This window comes from Eubalaena glacialis, chromosome X (assembly GCF_028564815.1).
Source record: "Eubalaena glacialis isolate mEubGla1 chromosome X, mEubGla1.1.hap2.+ XY, whole genome shotgun sequence".
Classification (NCBI taxonomy): domain Eukaryota; kingdom Metazoa; phylum Chordata; class Mammalia; order Artiodactyla; family Balaenidae; genus Eubalaena; species Eubalaena glacialis.
Window position 1 is genome coordinate 135,765,864 of NC_083736.1, and position 16,385 is coordinate 135,782,248.

The 16,385-nt window shown below is 38.4% G+C and overlaps 1 protein-coding gene across 1 annotated transcript in view; it reads right to left on the bottom strand.

Annotated features, from left to right (window-relative positions):
• GABRA3 (gamma-aminobutyric acid type A receptor subunit alpha3) overlaps nucleotides 1-16,385 on the bottom strand; it is a 146,712-nt gene that overhangs the window by 78,078 nt on the left and 52,249 nt on the right. Inside the window, exon 3 of the mRNA XM_061177800.1 lies at nucleotides 7,644-7,711. Coding sequence (XP_061033783.1) covers nucleotides 7,644-7,711 — 68 coding nt within the window. The remainder of the gene's footprint in view (nucleotides 1-7,643; nucleotides 7,712-16,385) is intronic.

Sequence of the window (16,385 nt, forward strand, 5' to 3'; positions counted from 1 at the left end):
GAAAGGAAACTTGTCTATCCAAGCATGAATTCTGAAATGGAGAGGAGTTTAGGGGAAACATTTCTACTGAGATTTAGCAACTTCAAGCCTAATCTTATATGAGATCAATATTTAAATGTACACCTGGTTTGGGGCTTAAAAGCTAAGAAATTAACATAAAAATAGGTCTCAGGATGGGGATACCTCTAGATTGACTTACAAAAGCAAACACTCTAAAGAGCCGTGGCCATAAATAAATGCTTGCTGAAAAGAAGTTCACAATCCACAACAACGAAACACCTAAGGAAATGGTAATAAGCAAGAGTCAGCTGATACAACATGTAGCTGAATTATACCTCTTCCAAGAGCCTCACATAACAGAATAATCAAATAGATATTATAAAGGAACTATAATTAAAATGATAAAAGTATCAAAGGAGATTGAAAACATGAGAAAAGATCCAAACATATGGGGTAAAAACAAGAAAAAACAGATTTTAAAAAGCTCTATTTGAAGTAGATATTCTGTGAAAGAAAAATAGTCACTGAAAATAAAAACTCAATGGATATGTTACACAGAAGATTAGATATTATTAAAGAGAGATTAGTGAACTGGAAAATACATGTGAAGAAAACTTGTTCAGTGTATATTTCTAACAAAGTTCTAAAGTGGGAGAATAGAGAAAATGGGGGAAAAACAATAAAGTACTAATGGATGACAATTTCTCAGAATTGTTGAAATATAAGCATCCTTAGCTTCAAGAACATTAATCACTTGCAAGCTCAGTATAAAAAAATATATCCAAGCCAACCATAGTGGATTTGAAAAATACCAAAGAGGAGATCTTAAAAACAACAAAATAGAAAAGACATATTATCTACAAAGAAATAGCAGTTTGATAGCAGACTTCTTGAAAAAAACAATAGAAGCCAAAAGAATTCTATAGCCAACTAGATTATCATTTGAGAGTGGTTTCAAAATAAAGATGAGTTTAGATAAATAAGATAATATTTTCCCATGGCTGGGTCACTCACAGTATTCAGGCCTCATTCAGAATTCTCCATATCAGAAAAGCATTCTTTGACCATCCTATCATAAATAGTAATCCCTCTTCCCCTTACCATGCATTATTTTTCTTCATGCATTATTTTGTCAGATAGATCTGACAAAATGTATTTTTATTTGCTTACTCTTCCTTTCATTCCACTAGCCTGGATGCTTCATGAGAGCAGAGATTTTCTTCAGTTCACTGCTATATTCCTAGCACCTAAAATCCTACCTGACCAATAGTAGCTGGTTTATAAATATTTTTGAATTAAAAAATGATTGAATGAATCCTCAGGAAAGGAACTACTAAAAGAAGTTTTTCATATAGTTGAAAATGAAACCAGCAGGAAGATTCAAGAAGGAATGGTGAGCACAAGTGTTGATAAACTTATGGGTAAACTAAACAAATAATGGCTCTCTACAAATGATGTTAAGGGCTATAAAAACAAAGTGGAATAAATAACTACAGTAAGCCAAATGGAAGGAGGGAGTAGGGATACATGGATTAATATATTCTTGTACTATTTGGGAGGAGAGTGGAGATATTAAATTTAAGGTCAAATATATATATCAACATTTAAGGTAACCATTAAGAATATACTAGAAATAAAATGCAACACTTACAAAAGAGTAGAGAAAAAACAAAGGGGAATATAGAAAATGCTTCAATCCCATAGAAGGCAAGAAAAAATAAAGCATATAAAAACATAGGGGAAAAGAATATATAAAATAAGATAGTAGAAACAAACAATATAATCTAATGATAAATAAACAATGTAGCTGTATGTTATATATATACAAGAGTCACACCTTAAGGGCACATAAAAACACAAGTTGAAAATGAAGTGATGGAAACATATGTATGGGTAAATCCTAATCAAAATAAAGTCATAGAACTCTAAAATACAGACAGCAGGGACTGTAAGACTAACACTTCTGTTCAGGATGAAATATTACACTAAAAAATTGAGTATATCAACTGAAAAAAATTCTTAATTTTTATGTATGGATAACATGGACTCAAAATATGTAAGGCAAAAATTGAATTACAAGGAGAAAATGACAAACCCATAGATTCTCAGTAAATGAAAGACAAATCGAACCAATAATTTGTATGATAAAATAAGTGAAGAATCCTTTTGACAAGCATTAAGTAAGGAATACACATAGACTTAACACTTAGTAAATAAACAGTGTTTTTTTTTTACCAAAAATAGATGATCATATGTTAAGCCATAAAGCAAATCTCAAGAAACACAAAAAAGATTTCATATCCTATAGACCATCTTGTTTCAATATGAGGCATTAAATTAGAAATTAATAATAAACTTTTACATTTGAAAATTAGAAAACCCGCTAAATTTTTTTTAAGAAAACAAAGAAGAAACCATAAAGGATATTAGAAAATACTTAGAACTGAACAACAGTGAAAATGCTTATAAATGAAATTTTGTATTCAACTCCTCAAGTGCTGCTTAGAAGGAAACTGATAGCCATAAAGAAGCCTTAAAGATGGTCTTTAAAAAAGGGAAAACCATAAGCTAATCTACCTCAAGAAACCAGGAACACAGAATATCCCAAGAAAACTAAAGAAAAAAATGATCTACACAAAAGCAAAAATCAGTGAAACAGAAAACAACAACAAAAAAATAATACAGATGATGCACAAAATGCAAAACGGGTTGCTTTGACACACAAACAATATAGAAAACTGACAATAAGTTTAATCAAGGAAAAGCAAGAAAATGGGGGAACAGTTGGGGCGAGGGGTAGAAATATAGATTAAATAAAATTGAGCAAAACAAGTTGATAATTTTTGAAGCTAGGTGATGGATACATGAGGTTCCATTAAACCATTTTCTCTACTTTGGGGGTTGTATGTGTGTGTGTGTGTGTGTGTGTGTGTCTATCATATATATAATCACTGCCAGCCTGTAGATAATAGATTGTAGGGAAATGAGAGTAGAGAGAGGGAAATCAGGGGCTTTTTACAGTTTGATATGCCAGAGACAATGGTGGCCTGAGCCAGAATAGTAGCAGTTCAGGTGATGAGAAGTGGTTTAATATGAGAACACCTATGAACATAGATACAAGAACCATGAATAATAGATTTTTTTTTGAATTTCATTTTATATATTTTTTATACAGCAGGTCCTTATTAGTCATCAATTTTATACACATCAGTGTATACATGTCAATCCCAATCACCCAATTCATCACACCTCCACCCCCACCCCCCACGGCTTTCCCCCCTTGGTGTCCATACGTTTGTTCTCTACATCTGTGTCTCAACTTCTCCCCTGCAAACCGGTTCATCTGTACCATTTTTCTAGGTTCCACATATATGCGTTAATATACGATATTTGTTTTTCTCTTTCTGACTTACTTCACGCTGTATGACAGTCTCTAGATCCATCCATATCTCAACAAATGACCCAATTTCGTTCCTTTTATGGCTGAGTAACATTCCATTGTATATATGTACCACATCTTCTTTATCCATTCGTCTGTTGATGGGCATTTAGGTTGCTTCCATGACCTGGCTATTGTAAACAGTGCTGCAATGAACATTGGGGTGCATGTGTCTTTTTGAATTATGGTTTTCTCTGGGTATATGCCCAGTAGTGGGATTGCTGGATCATATGGTAATTCTATTTTTAGTTTTTTAAGGAACCTCCATACTGTTCTCCATAGTGGCTGTATCAGTTTACATTCCCACCAACAGTGCAAGAGGGTTCCCTTTTCTCCACACCCTCTCCAGCATTTGTTGTTTGTAGATTTTCTGATGATGCCCATTCTAACTGGTGTGAGGTGATACCTCATTGTAGTTTTGATTTGCATTTCTCTAATAATTAGTGATGTTGAGCAGCTTTTCATGTGCTTCTTGGCCATCTGTATGTCTTCTTTGGAGAAATGTCTATTTAGGTCTTCTGCCCATTTTTGGATTGGGCTCTTTGTTTATTTAATATTGAGCTGCATGAGCTGTTTATATATTTTGGAGATTAATCATTTGTCAGTTGCTTCGTTTGCAAATATTTTCTCCCATTCTGAGGGTTGTCTTTTTGTCTTATTTATGGTTTCCTTTGTTGTGCAAAAACTTTTAAGTTTCATTAGGTCCCATTTGTTTATTTTTGTTTTTATTTCCATTACTCTAGGAGGTGGATCAAAAAAGATCTTGCTGTGATTTATGTCAAAGAGTGTTCTTCCTATGTTTTCCTCTAAGAGTTTTATAGTGTCCGGTCTTACATTTAAGTCTCTAATCCATTTTGAGTTTATTTTTGTGTATGGTGTTAGGGAGTGTTCTACTTTCATTCTTTTACATGTAGCTGTCCAGTTTTCCCAGCACCACTTATTGAAGAGACTGTCTTTTCTCCATTGTATATCCCTGCCTCCTTTGTCATAGATTAGTTGACCATATGTGCATGGGTTTATCTCTGGGCTTTCTATCTTGTTCCATTGATCTATGTTTCTGTTTTTGTGCCAGTACCATACTGTCTTGATTACTGTTGCTTTGTAGTATAGTCTGAAGTCAGGGAGTCTGATTCCTCCAGCTCCGTTTTTTTCCCTCAAGACTGCTTTGGCTATTCGGGGTCTTTTGTGTCTCCATACAAATTTTAAGATTTTTTGTTCTAGTTCCATAAAAAATGCCATTGGTAATTTGATAGGGATTGCATTGAATCTGTAGATTGCTTTGGGTAGTATAGTCATTTTCACAATATTGATTCTTCCAATCCAAGAACATGGTATATCTCTCCATCTGTTTGTATCATATTTAATTTCTTTCATCACTGTCTTACAGTTTTCTGCATACAGTTCTTTTGTCTCCCTAGGTAGGTTTATTCCTAGGTATTTTATTCTTTTTGTTGCAATGGTAAATGGGAGTGTTTCCTTAATTTCTCTTTCAGATTTTTCATCATTAGTGTATAGGAATGCAAGAGATTTCTGTGCATTAATTTTGTATCCTGCAACTTTACCAAATTCATTGATTAAACACCAGAAATTTGTTTCCCAGCCATAGTGATCATAACTATTCTGCCTTGTGACACAATGGAAGTTCAGCTAAAAATACCCTGAAATTTATTTGACCAAAGGCTGCCCTATCAGGAAAGAGACATTCTGTTGCTTCTGCTTAATCATGAGGGAGAAGAACAAACAAGCAACTGGAAGATGAAACTTCAGAAGAGATAAAACATCTGGATTGTTTGAAATGTCTCCAGAGCCTCTGCACACCCATGTGTGCCTGCTTGGGTGGGAAAAGAGAAGGGAGATGAGCTGGTTTGGGCAGGGGCTATGTGTATGTTTCCATAGTATCCATGAATTTGGGTATCTGTTTGCACATGTGTGTCTATGGAGTGCCTCGGATGGTGTGTAGGCTGTTTTTTTTTATTCTGTGTATACTTTCTTATTTTGTCTGAATGTATTTATGGGTGTTCATTCATAAGTGAGAGTGAATGACTATGTGTGTGTGTGTGGGTGTGTGTGTGTCCAAAGAGTAGCTTCAGTTGCTTTCTTATGAAAATCTTAATCAATCACTAATTCCCAGCAATACAAAAAGAGAGCTTCACCTCCCTGGTGAATTTGGTTATCCCCAATGGACTATGAGCTCTCTGAATATAGGATTCCCTAGAGCCCCTTAATGCAGAGTTGGGCCTCTAAGGAGTACTTGTTGAATGAGCAAATGTCAACAGTTTTAATGCATGCCTGGATCTGAAGCTGTGGGCATTAATGGTCAACAGGTTGAGACGGGACAATCTCAACATACAGGCTTTCCTGCTGCCACTAAGAGAGACTCACCTCCTCCATCTGTCTTACATCAAACATGTCCCTCACTGAGCTCTCCCTATGTGTCAAGTACTCTATGAAGTGCCAGGGAAGCCATGGAGTACTCGGTACTTGCCTTTAAGGAGTTCACAGGGAATTTATTACATCTCTGTATCCCTTTCTTTTTTTTTTTAATTATATATATATTTATTTATTTATTTATTTATTTATTTATTTATTTATTTTATGGCTGTGTTGGGTCTTTGTTTCTGTGCGAGGGCTTTCTCTAGTTGTGGCGAGCGGGAGCCACTCTTCATCGCGGTGCGCGGGCCTCTCACTGTCGCTGCCTCTCTTGTTGTGGAGCACAAGCTCCAGACGCGCAGGCTCAATAGTTGTGGCTCACGGGCCCAGTTGCTCCGCGGCACGTGGGATCTTCCCAGACCAGGGCTCGAACCCGTGTCACCTGCATTGGCAGGCAGATTCTCAACCACTGTGCCACCAGGGAAGCCCCTGTATCCCTTTCTTTACTCCACACTTAAAAGACAAAGTTCAGTACTCTACCTTCCCCTTGCCTGGCATCACAACCACTCATGACTTCCTCTCCTGAGAATTAGCTTATTTCTCCAACTGACTCCTACACCTTGCCTGATTGAAATAAGAGCCATGTAAAATCAACATGCCTAAACCAACTCTCAGCCTCTAGTCTGTTCCCCCTTGTAGTTCATGCTGTACAGACTGCCAGATCAATCATTCTAAAACAACACATGTATATTTTTACTGCCCTAGTCTAATCCACTCAATGGCTCTGTATTACCTATAGGAAAAAACTCTATCATGACACTACACAACTGCTTGTAGTTACCCAACAGATCTAAATAAGATTTGTCCCCTGCTAAGTAGTAGTCCCACTGAAGATAAAGAAAAAAATCTATGTAGTGAGCATGGATATTTCATATTTTTGAACATATTTTTTCTGATTTTAAGATTTTAATTTTAAACACAAAGTCACTCATTCAACAAACCTTTTTGGAGCATCTAATAACTGTCCGACATACTGAGCAAATAATAGCTTCTTTGTGTCCCTTCATGATAATTTTTCAAAAAACGATATTTGGTGTCTGAAGTAGGTATTGATCAGATGCTCCATTAGGACAGGGTCTCCTGCCTCAACTCTCCACTGCATGCCTTGCTTTGGCAGAAAGGGAGAATGGTAGGAGAAGGGGAAGTCCTTGTAGATGGCTCATGAGTTATCCCCTTGCTAGTTCTGCTGTGCACTACCCTATTCCTTGAATCTGCTCTGATGCTCTCTTCATCCTCACATCTGTAGAAGGACCCGTTTCTAGTAGGTTTGACTCTTCCTCCAAACACTTTACATCACCATGGTCCATCCACTTCCCCGTTGAATAGGGCTTGTTTGCAAGGAATGGACTTCTTCTTTTTTTGGGGGTGGGTTGGACTTCTTGAATGACACTACCAGTTGCTAGACTGAGAGTCCTCACCATGTGCACTCCTCACATGACCTATTTGTGCTGATATGTGTGTGGTGCTGAAATGTGAATTGTGAGGTCAGACAAAGTTTAATTGAGGATAGGGAGAAAAGCTGAATTTTGAAAGATATGTTGTAGAAGGGAAAGGTACTCCTGGTGGGGGATATACGCTTGATATGTGAATAGGTGGGAAGAGCAGGGCAAAAGATGGATTTAGTTAAATGTAGGATGATGAGGGTAGGACATTCATGAGACAAGACTTCTCCTTAGAATATAGCTCCAAGGCCCTGCCATAGGAAAACCTCAATTTATTTTCTTTGATCTGTTGCATCATCTTTCACTTTTACCTTTGCAGAAACTATACTTACCATGTCAGTGTCTGACACAGGGCCAAAACTGGTCACGTAGATGTCAGTCTTAACTTCAGTCACTGCATCTGGTTGAAAGAAAGTAGAAAAGCAGAGTGTTATGAAAGCCTGTTGCCTTAGCTCAGAGACAGTCCAGTGCAGTACTCCAAATGATAGCGAACTTGTTACTTCTAAGAAAGGATACTTGGTACAATCGTAGGAAAACCCCTTAAAAAACTCTCACTTGTACTATTTCTTCACAGAGAATATGCTAGGCACAGGAACAAAGTCCATCCCTTTAGGTAACATTGAGAATGGCGGCAGAACCTCCAAACTCCAAAGCTTAGTGAGAGCCCTTCGAGATCTCTAACATTCACACATGCTGGGCTCTCACACTGGGATTATCCCTACCTGCGGTAGGTTACAAATGTTGCAAGAGCCAACCCTTTTCCACTTTCAGGAACGTAGGATGATTGTACTCCTACTTAAAGTACGGAAGGGATGTGTGACTGGTTTTGGTTGTAGGAGGAAGTAATATGTGTCCCTCCCTGGCTGCAACAATTAATGTCCAATGCAAGACCCTACCTGCCATGGTCACCATGGAAGCATATGTTAATATGGAGCTACTATAAGACTGAAACAGCCTGGAATGATGACCCAACACTTGGAGGACAACGGCACTGGAGAGTTGCCTGGATCCACAATAGACTTTGCATCAATGAGAAGTACTTTTGTTGGGTTAAGTGACTGAGATTTGAAGATGATTGATATCACCTGATACAGTCTCTTTGCATTTTTTTTTTCTATTGCAACTGTGTATTTACTCGTCTATCTTGCCACATAACCCAAGAGCTCCTGAAGGGCAGTGTCCCTGTTTTGTTATCTCTGTATCCTCAGTAGATAGAAAAGGAGCCTGTTACTGAGATAGTGCTCACTGAACATTTTTGGTATTAATGGATGAATCTCATCACATATATATTTGCCAAGTTGGAAAATGATACTCAGAGAAGTGAAGTTATTGCACTGCTAAGTTTCTCTTTTCCTCCTTCTATCAGCCCTGTTTACCCCATTGCAGCTCAGACTAGCTCACCCACTCAAGCATACCTCAGAGTACAGGGTAGCCTACCTCAGCTTAGCAAAGTCAATTCCAGCCTACCAAACACCTCATCATTACACTAAATTCAAACAAGATCCACTCCAGCCCAGCATACCTGACCCCAGTAGAGCACACCAGTAGTGCAGCTAATACCAATAAAGCCCACATAGGACTTGATATATGTATACTATAATGAGGCTGGTTATTGCAGTCTATGGCAGTATTTTTTTAATTTTTAAAATTTATATTTCCTTTTTAATTGAAGTATAGTTGATTTAAAACATTATATTAGTTTTAAGGGTACAATATTGTGATTTGACATTTTTATAGATTATGCTCCATTTAAAGTTATTGTAAAATATTGGTTATATTCCCTGTGCTATACATTACACTATTTCTTTTTTCCCATGGAGAGGTAATGGACACACGTACTCCATTTATAGCATATTCACTATATTCATCCAGTCCTGGGTCCTAGCCCAGATGTACTTTATATCTTATTGACTTCACATTCTCCAGAGCCATCCCTTAGGCTCTTAATACACTATTCCCCTACACAGGCACAAAGTATACTCAAGGCCACTGTACACATCCACAAACATTCCATTTTCAAAAGAGACTATGAGTATCATTTAATAATAATCAACACTGTAGTCAATACACCAAAACACACAATCTACTTCCAAGCTTAATCAGCAAATAACATGTCTCTGAAGCTAGAGTTGTGTTTTAAATATTTGGGCTCTCATCTAGAGCACAGTCTTCCCTCAGAGGTATTTCTGTGCTTCAAGGACAAGAGACAACACTTCAGAATGCAGAACATGCCCCCTAAACACTTGTCTCTTCAGATACACTGCCAGATTCATTGGCTGGGGAAACATTGCCATACCCCAAAATACATAAAACAAAATTAGTTAATTAATGGGAGAGACCACAATTACATTTGAATCCAATAGTCCAGGCAGGACATAGTTAGACACAGAACAACTTTCTAAACCAATTTAACTGTAAAACTGTAAGATAGCTATGCAGATTCAAAACAGGGGACCCAGGGACTTCCCTGGCAGTCCAGTGGTTAAGACTCTGTTCTTCCACTGCAGGGGATGCAGGTTCGATCCCTGGTTGGAGAACTAAGATCCCACATGCCACTTGGCACAGCCAAAACAAAAACAAAAACAAAAACAAAAACAAAAACAAAACAGGGGACCCAGTCTATAGGAGAAAAAGGAGAAGAGAGATAGTGGTGATAAAGTCAGGAGACTGCTCTAGCTCTAAGAGGAGAATGGAGTCACTGTAGGTAGAAAAGGAAGAGTCTTTGGCTGGGATGGGAAGGCTTGCGTTCTGGATCTCTGCCCGACTTGCTGAATGCCTTAAGACTTTTCTCCTTTTGGCTTTTCTCTTGTACAATGAGGGTTTGGTATCAAACAAATTTGAATTTTCTCTCTGCTCTAACTAGGAACTCTGAAAGTAGGGCCAAGCAAAAAGCATCTGACTAAAGGTGCCCAATGGTAGCAAAAGGCAAGTTTTCTCTGCTGCCTGAGGAAGGTAGGAGGTTTGTATGATCAGGCCACCCAACGTGGCTGTTCTCTTGCTCTCTGTACATCCCCTCCTCGACCAGTCCCTGCTTCACCTACACCCACTCACATGACTGACCTTCTCTCAATCATAGAGCCTAATCAGTAAATGCCTATGTACTTGCCTCTGGCCCCAGCTAATGATCTAATCTTTAGATCAGAACTATCTCCACTATGATGATTTATCAAAGGGGCAGTGAGGGGTGAACCCCTCTACTGGTTTCCCTGGCAACCAATAAGCACCGACCTAAAGTCAATTCCTCCTGTAACTGGTAACCTCCCTCCCCATCCCACCTGGGAGTGAAGACTGCCACCAAGTCCTGCCCACCTCTGCTGCACATGGTGGGGTGTCACTCCAGGACCTTGGTTCAGACAAGGAAGATTCCCCTTATCCATGAAACCATTGATGTCTCTGTCGCTGACTCCAGGCTCTTTCTTTGGTCTCGAGGCTGGGAAAGTACAGGGCTTGCAGGTCTGGGGGTTGCAACCCAACAAGGTTTAATGCAAATAAGATATTCCTCCTCTCTCTCAACTGTTCACTGTCATTTAAAAGACACCCATTGGGACTTCCCTGGCAATCCAGTGGTTAAGACTTCACCTTCCAATGCAGGGGGTGTGGGTTCGTTCCCTGGTTGGGGAGCTAAGATCCCACATGCCTCGCAGCCAAAAAACCCAAAACATAAAACAGAAGCAATATTGTAACAAATTCAATAAAGACTTTAAGAAAACGGTCCACATCAAAAAACATTTTTTTAACATCTTTATTGGAGTATAACTGCTTTACAATGGTGTATTAGTTTCTGCTGTATAACAAAGTGAATCAGCTATACATATACATATATCCCCATATCTCCTCCCTCTTGCATCTCCCTCCCACCCTACCTATCCCACCCCTCTAGGTGGTCACAAAGCACCAAGCTCATCTCCCTGTGCTATGTGGCTGCTTCCCATTAGCCATCTCTTTACATTTGGTAGTGTATATTGACATTCCCCCAGTGTTGCACACAGGGACCACAAAGCCCCAATGAGTAAATCCCATTTTTTGACTAGGAAATCCAGCTGCCTTGGAGCAGGGTATGTGATAACACACAGAAGTACCCTGCAGAAGTATTGTACAGTGATTGAAAGCATGACTAACTGGGTTTGAATTTAGGTTCTGCCATTTACTCTTTGTGCGCCTTTTGTCACTTAACTTCTCTATGCCTGTTTCTTCATCTGGAAAATTGGGATAATGATAGCATGTACCTCAGAATTGCTCTGAGGATTTAAGGAGACAGTATTGAGACCAGTAGTTAGAATAAATCCAGTGTTCAATATGTTAGCTGCTGCTGCTGCTTAATACTGTTCCAGAGGCAAGACCATATGAGACACCCATAAGGCCAAGTGGACAGAACTCACCCAGAAGTCTAAGGTCCTCAGTCCCAGACAAAGAAGAAAGTATCCACCCACCACTCCAGCTCCTCTGTGTGAAGGAATGATTAGAAGTTTGCTATTTCATTTAATTAAATGAAAAGACCAGTGAATTAGACTAAAACTGATGAGGGCTACAGTTCATAGTCTAGCCCCTGTTCACAGCCTTCTCATTTTTCAAATGTGAAAAATGATTTAATTGGGAAATGAGTTTTTTTTTCTTTTCTTTTTTTTTAACAAATATTTTCCAATGCTCCTTGGTTCTTTTTTATTTACTTTGGAGATTCAATTTCCTTCCAATATTACCTTCTGAAACCAAAGGTGAATAGAATTATCTTCTCCTTTTGCAAATTTACTGTGGTATTGGAAGCTAAACAAACATGCCCTTAGCCCTCAGTGGGACTCCCATTGGTGGGGAACTTATCAACCAGTTCCTAATGTCATTCCAGCTTGCTTTTGATCTGAAAGAGTAAAGATACACCAATCAGCAAGTGATCACTGTGTTTATATTGACTATGTTGCTCATACAAACTGTATTTTCTAGTTTGAATTCAAATAGACCCCCAAGAAGCCATGAATTTTCTCCTCTGAGCAGAAACCAGAGTAGTTTCCCCAACTCTAGCTTCTCCACTCCAGCACACACATAAACATTGGTCTTAGTACTGCCCTTTGGATCCACACAACAAAATCTGCTTCTTGTTCTTTTGAGAGTTAAAGACCTTCAGAGATTGAAGGAAAGTGATCATGGTACACCTAAGTCTTCTCTTCTTGTTCCTTTCCAGATTAAATATCCTGACTTCCTTTGTGTCTCCCCTCTTTTGACATGGTTTTAAGCAACCTCACTATCCCACATTCACTTTCCTCTGGATTGGGTCTGATTTTTTTACTGGCACTCTGAAATATGTTTTGTGATGAAACTTTGTCACAGTTCTATTAGAGACAGGATCATAAGATGAATGATATGAACAAAAGCCAACCATACCCCTTTATCTCATTACAGGCTGTGACGGACTCTTCAATCCTTCCCAATAACAGTCTTCCTGACAATAGTGAGGCTTTAAGGATTGGAACTTTGACTAAAAGAACAAAGTCCTGACTTTTCTGTTTTCCTACATCCATACCACTGGGAATTTTAGAGAATAAGTGTTTGTTATTGTGTACACTTTTCATCTTGAAGAGAGACTAAGCTACTAGAAATGAGCTCCCATGTGACTAGCTGGGTCTGCTAGCAACATGGATTTAGGGAGTGGGCTACAATGACTTATGGAGAGGCTCTCGGAGATCTGAGAGCTGGAGTGCTCTGTTCTGTTAATGGCCTTTTCATTTGTCTTTTACAAACCTTGGGGACTGAGATACTGTAAGTACTCAGTGACACCCCCCCCATAGCATTAATCACAGATAAGCTCTTCAGAGGAATCACAGACAGATGGCTTAAGGAAGCAGATATGACAAAACTCTGTATTAGAGGTCCTAAGTTCTAATCTAAGCTCTGCAATTGACTCATATGCCCTTTTGCAGGCTGTCTGGGCAAAGTTCATAACTTTTGACATTTGGTAGGCTAGAGGTCTAGCACTGTGTTTATGCTACTTCATCTAGTGTCTGGCACCTGGAATGTACAGCAAATCTTAATAGCTAGCTACATGTAACATATGTTTATAACAAAACACCAGTAAGAATTTCAGTCTTAATGCACCCCCAAAATTCATCTTTCAGTCCCAAGCCAGTTACAGTTGGTGGGCAGTGCACACCATTCAGCTCACTCCACTTCATTCACTGGTTCCACAAAAACACTGATTCCTGGGCTATCATCCTCAGCATTTCATCTTCCTCATCATTATCTCATTCTTTAATCTGGCATTTAACATTTAATTTGTAAAGTACCAACACATATTTCAAGTGTCAATTCAAATGGTCCCATTTGTTTGTCACTCATTCTAGATGTTTCCCTCCTCCAACTTTTCCTTTTCCCTTTCCTGTACACCTATTATTTGTTACCTAACTCAATACTTACCCAGCGCGTAGTGGAAAAAGCATTGAACCTGATTTCAGAAGATCTTGGTACAAGGTCAAGTAGTGCTACTGACAAACTACTATGATCCTGAATGAGACTTTTATCTCCTTGAGCCTAGGTTTCCTTAACTAGAATATGAAGTTTCGGCACAGAGATCCCTAAAATCCATTTCAAAAAATATGCTCTGTTTCTTTGGTCTTGCGGTTTCTAAGCCCAGAGTAGATCAGAGGCACTAAATTAGAACTGAAGAAGAGATAGGACAGTGGCAAAAACAAGAAATAAGCACTAATGTAGTAAAGAAAGGGGTAGGAAAAAAGTAATAATATCCAGGCTTTTCTCAGAACAGGTTGCTGTGCTCAGTGCTTCTAGTGGCATTAATATAGGTCTATAGAAGGACCTTCCTAGAATATCTTTGCCCTCAGACCTTTCTAGAGACATCCCTTCCTTGTGATGTAGACCAAAGGCAATACTAGGATTTGTAGCTCCAGAGAAAATGATGGGCAGATGTGTGGAACTAGTCACCCACATAGAAAGAAATTTCAGTAACAGGTATGGAAGAAATAAAACCATCAGAGAGCAGCCTCTTCAGCGGTTCATAGCCCTTCACTGAAAATAGAGGTCACTTCCAAGAGCTAGTAGGATTTCCTTGGGGCAATATTATAACAAAATTAGAGAGGGAATTTGAAGCGGTGCTCAAATAATGACCAAGAAATAAGTTGGAGGCCAACTACACAATGTCTTCTCCACTCTAAAGGCACATCCTTGAGCCAGAACAAGCTGAAAGTCAGGGGAAAAGCAATAGAATCTTTAAAACAGCTGAAATATTCTAAAATGTTACAAGGATGCTCTGGTATTTTTCCAGGGCCTACTGATTTTTAGCTTAAACATAAAATTAATAAGTGCAAAAACTTTGGTATAGGACTCTGGAGACTTGGGTTAATCCTGGTCCTACCTCAAGTTAACTATACCTTAATTTCTTTATCTGTAAAAAAGGGAATCAATTTTGTTATGATTCCAATATTAAAAATATTGGCCATAATAGATTAGAAGAGGCTACCAGAGGCACATACACTGTCATTCTTAAGAAATGTTTGGAACTTCCAGATAAGATGGCACAGGTAATAAACACACTATAATGAGAGATAAAATATAAATGATATAATAAAAAAAGATATAATTGTTCCAAATAAAAGATCAAAATATCATGGAACAGTCACAAATCAAAGGTGTAAGTAATATTGAAGCCAGAGATATGGGTCTGAAAATAAGAAGTAAAGTAAAAGAAACTAAAATATTTCTCTGTACAAAAGAGGAGAATGGAAGCAGGCTGAGTACTCGTTGGTCAGAGCTAGGGCTCTCCTTGTAGAGAGGCTAGAAAAAGTGAAGATGAACTGATGCCCAGGGTATGACTCTGTTTGAGGCAGCAGGCATGGGCTAGGGAGGTGGGTGGGGATGACATGATATACAAAAACATAGTCTTGGGATTAGAAATTGAGCTAAGTGGCTTGTTGGACCAGGAATGGATCAGCAATATCACAATGGAGAAGAAACTTCAAAAATACTGTTATAAGTCCAGTTTGGAACAGGGATCAGAGTAGAAGCAAACTATAAAACCACAAGACAGTAAGAAAAAGAGGATGAAAACTAAAATTAAAACAAAACTAAACTGGTTTCTGGCATGGTGGAATAAGTGCATTACAGCCTTTCTCTCCCAATGATTATAAATAAAAATCTCTGGATGAAATATAAAAGCAACTACCAAGGACTCTGAAAAGTAAAAAAGAACAGGTAGATTATAGAGGGGCATCAAGACTTGGAGAAGCAACCTACAGGGAAATACGTTTCCTGTTGGTTTTTTTTTCTTCTTCTTCTTTTCTCTTGCAGTTCTGCCTCAAAGGCAAAGCTGCATAGTGGGACAGTGGCACAAACAGCTAAAACTCTGATTTAAAAAATCTGTCTTGCCAGAGAATTAGGGGAAAGGGCCACTGTAGACCAGAGAGTGTGGGGAATCCCAGAGTATAGAGGGTTAAAGAAGAGGATCCACTAATTCTTTATATGAACCCTCACAAATCATAGGTTTACCCTTAAGCACATGCCTAGGACAGACTGAAGGCAGCATGTCAAAGGCTTTGAGAAGTACACTATGATTTAAACCACCACCTAAATTTCACACTAATCCTGAATAGCACAAGTATAGGACAGACTCAAAACCACATAGCAAAGCTTTTGATAATTGAACTATGAATTAATATGTAAACCACGGACCAAACCTTAGGACTATCCCCTCAGTGATACGTGTGTGACATAAACCAAATGCATCATAGCAAAGGCTTTGAAAACTGAAAGAGATGGGCAGCACCACCCACAGAAAGCAAGGCAGACCTTGCTTTTTAACCAAGTTGATTGTCTGCTAAAACAAACAAGAAAAAAAAAATTCAACATTCTCCAAAGCATTATAACAGGACTAAGACTCCACATAATAGTCAAAATGTCCAGAATACAATTCAGCATTATTTTACTTAGAAAGAACCAGAAAAATGTTACCAATTCTCAAGGGAAAAGACAATCAACAAATGTCAACTGTAACATGATTCAAATGCTGAAAATTTCAGTCAAAGATTTTTAAATGGTTATTATAACTAAGCTCCATGAGGTAAATGAAAATACATTTA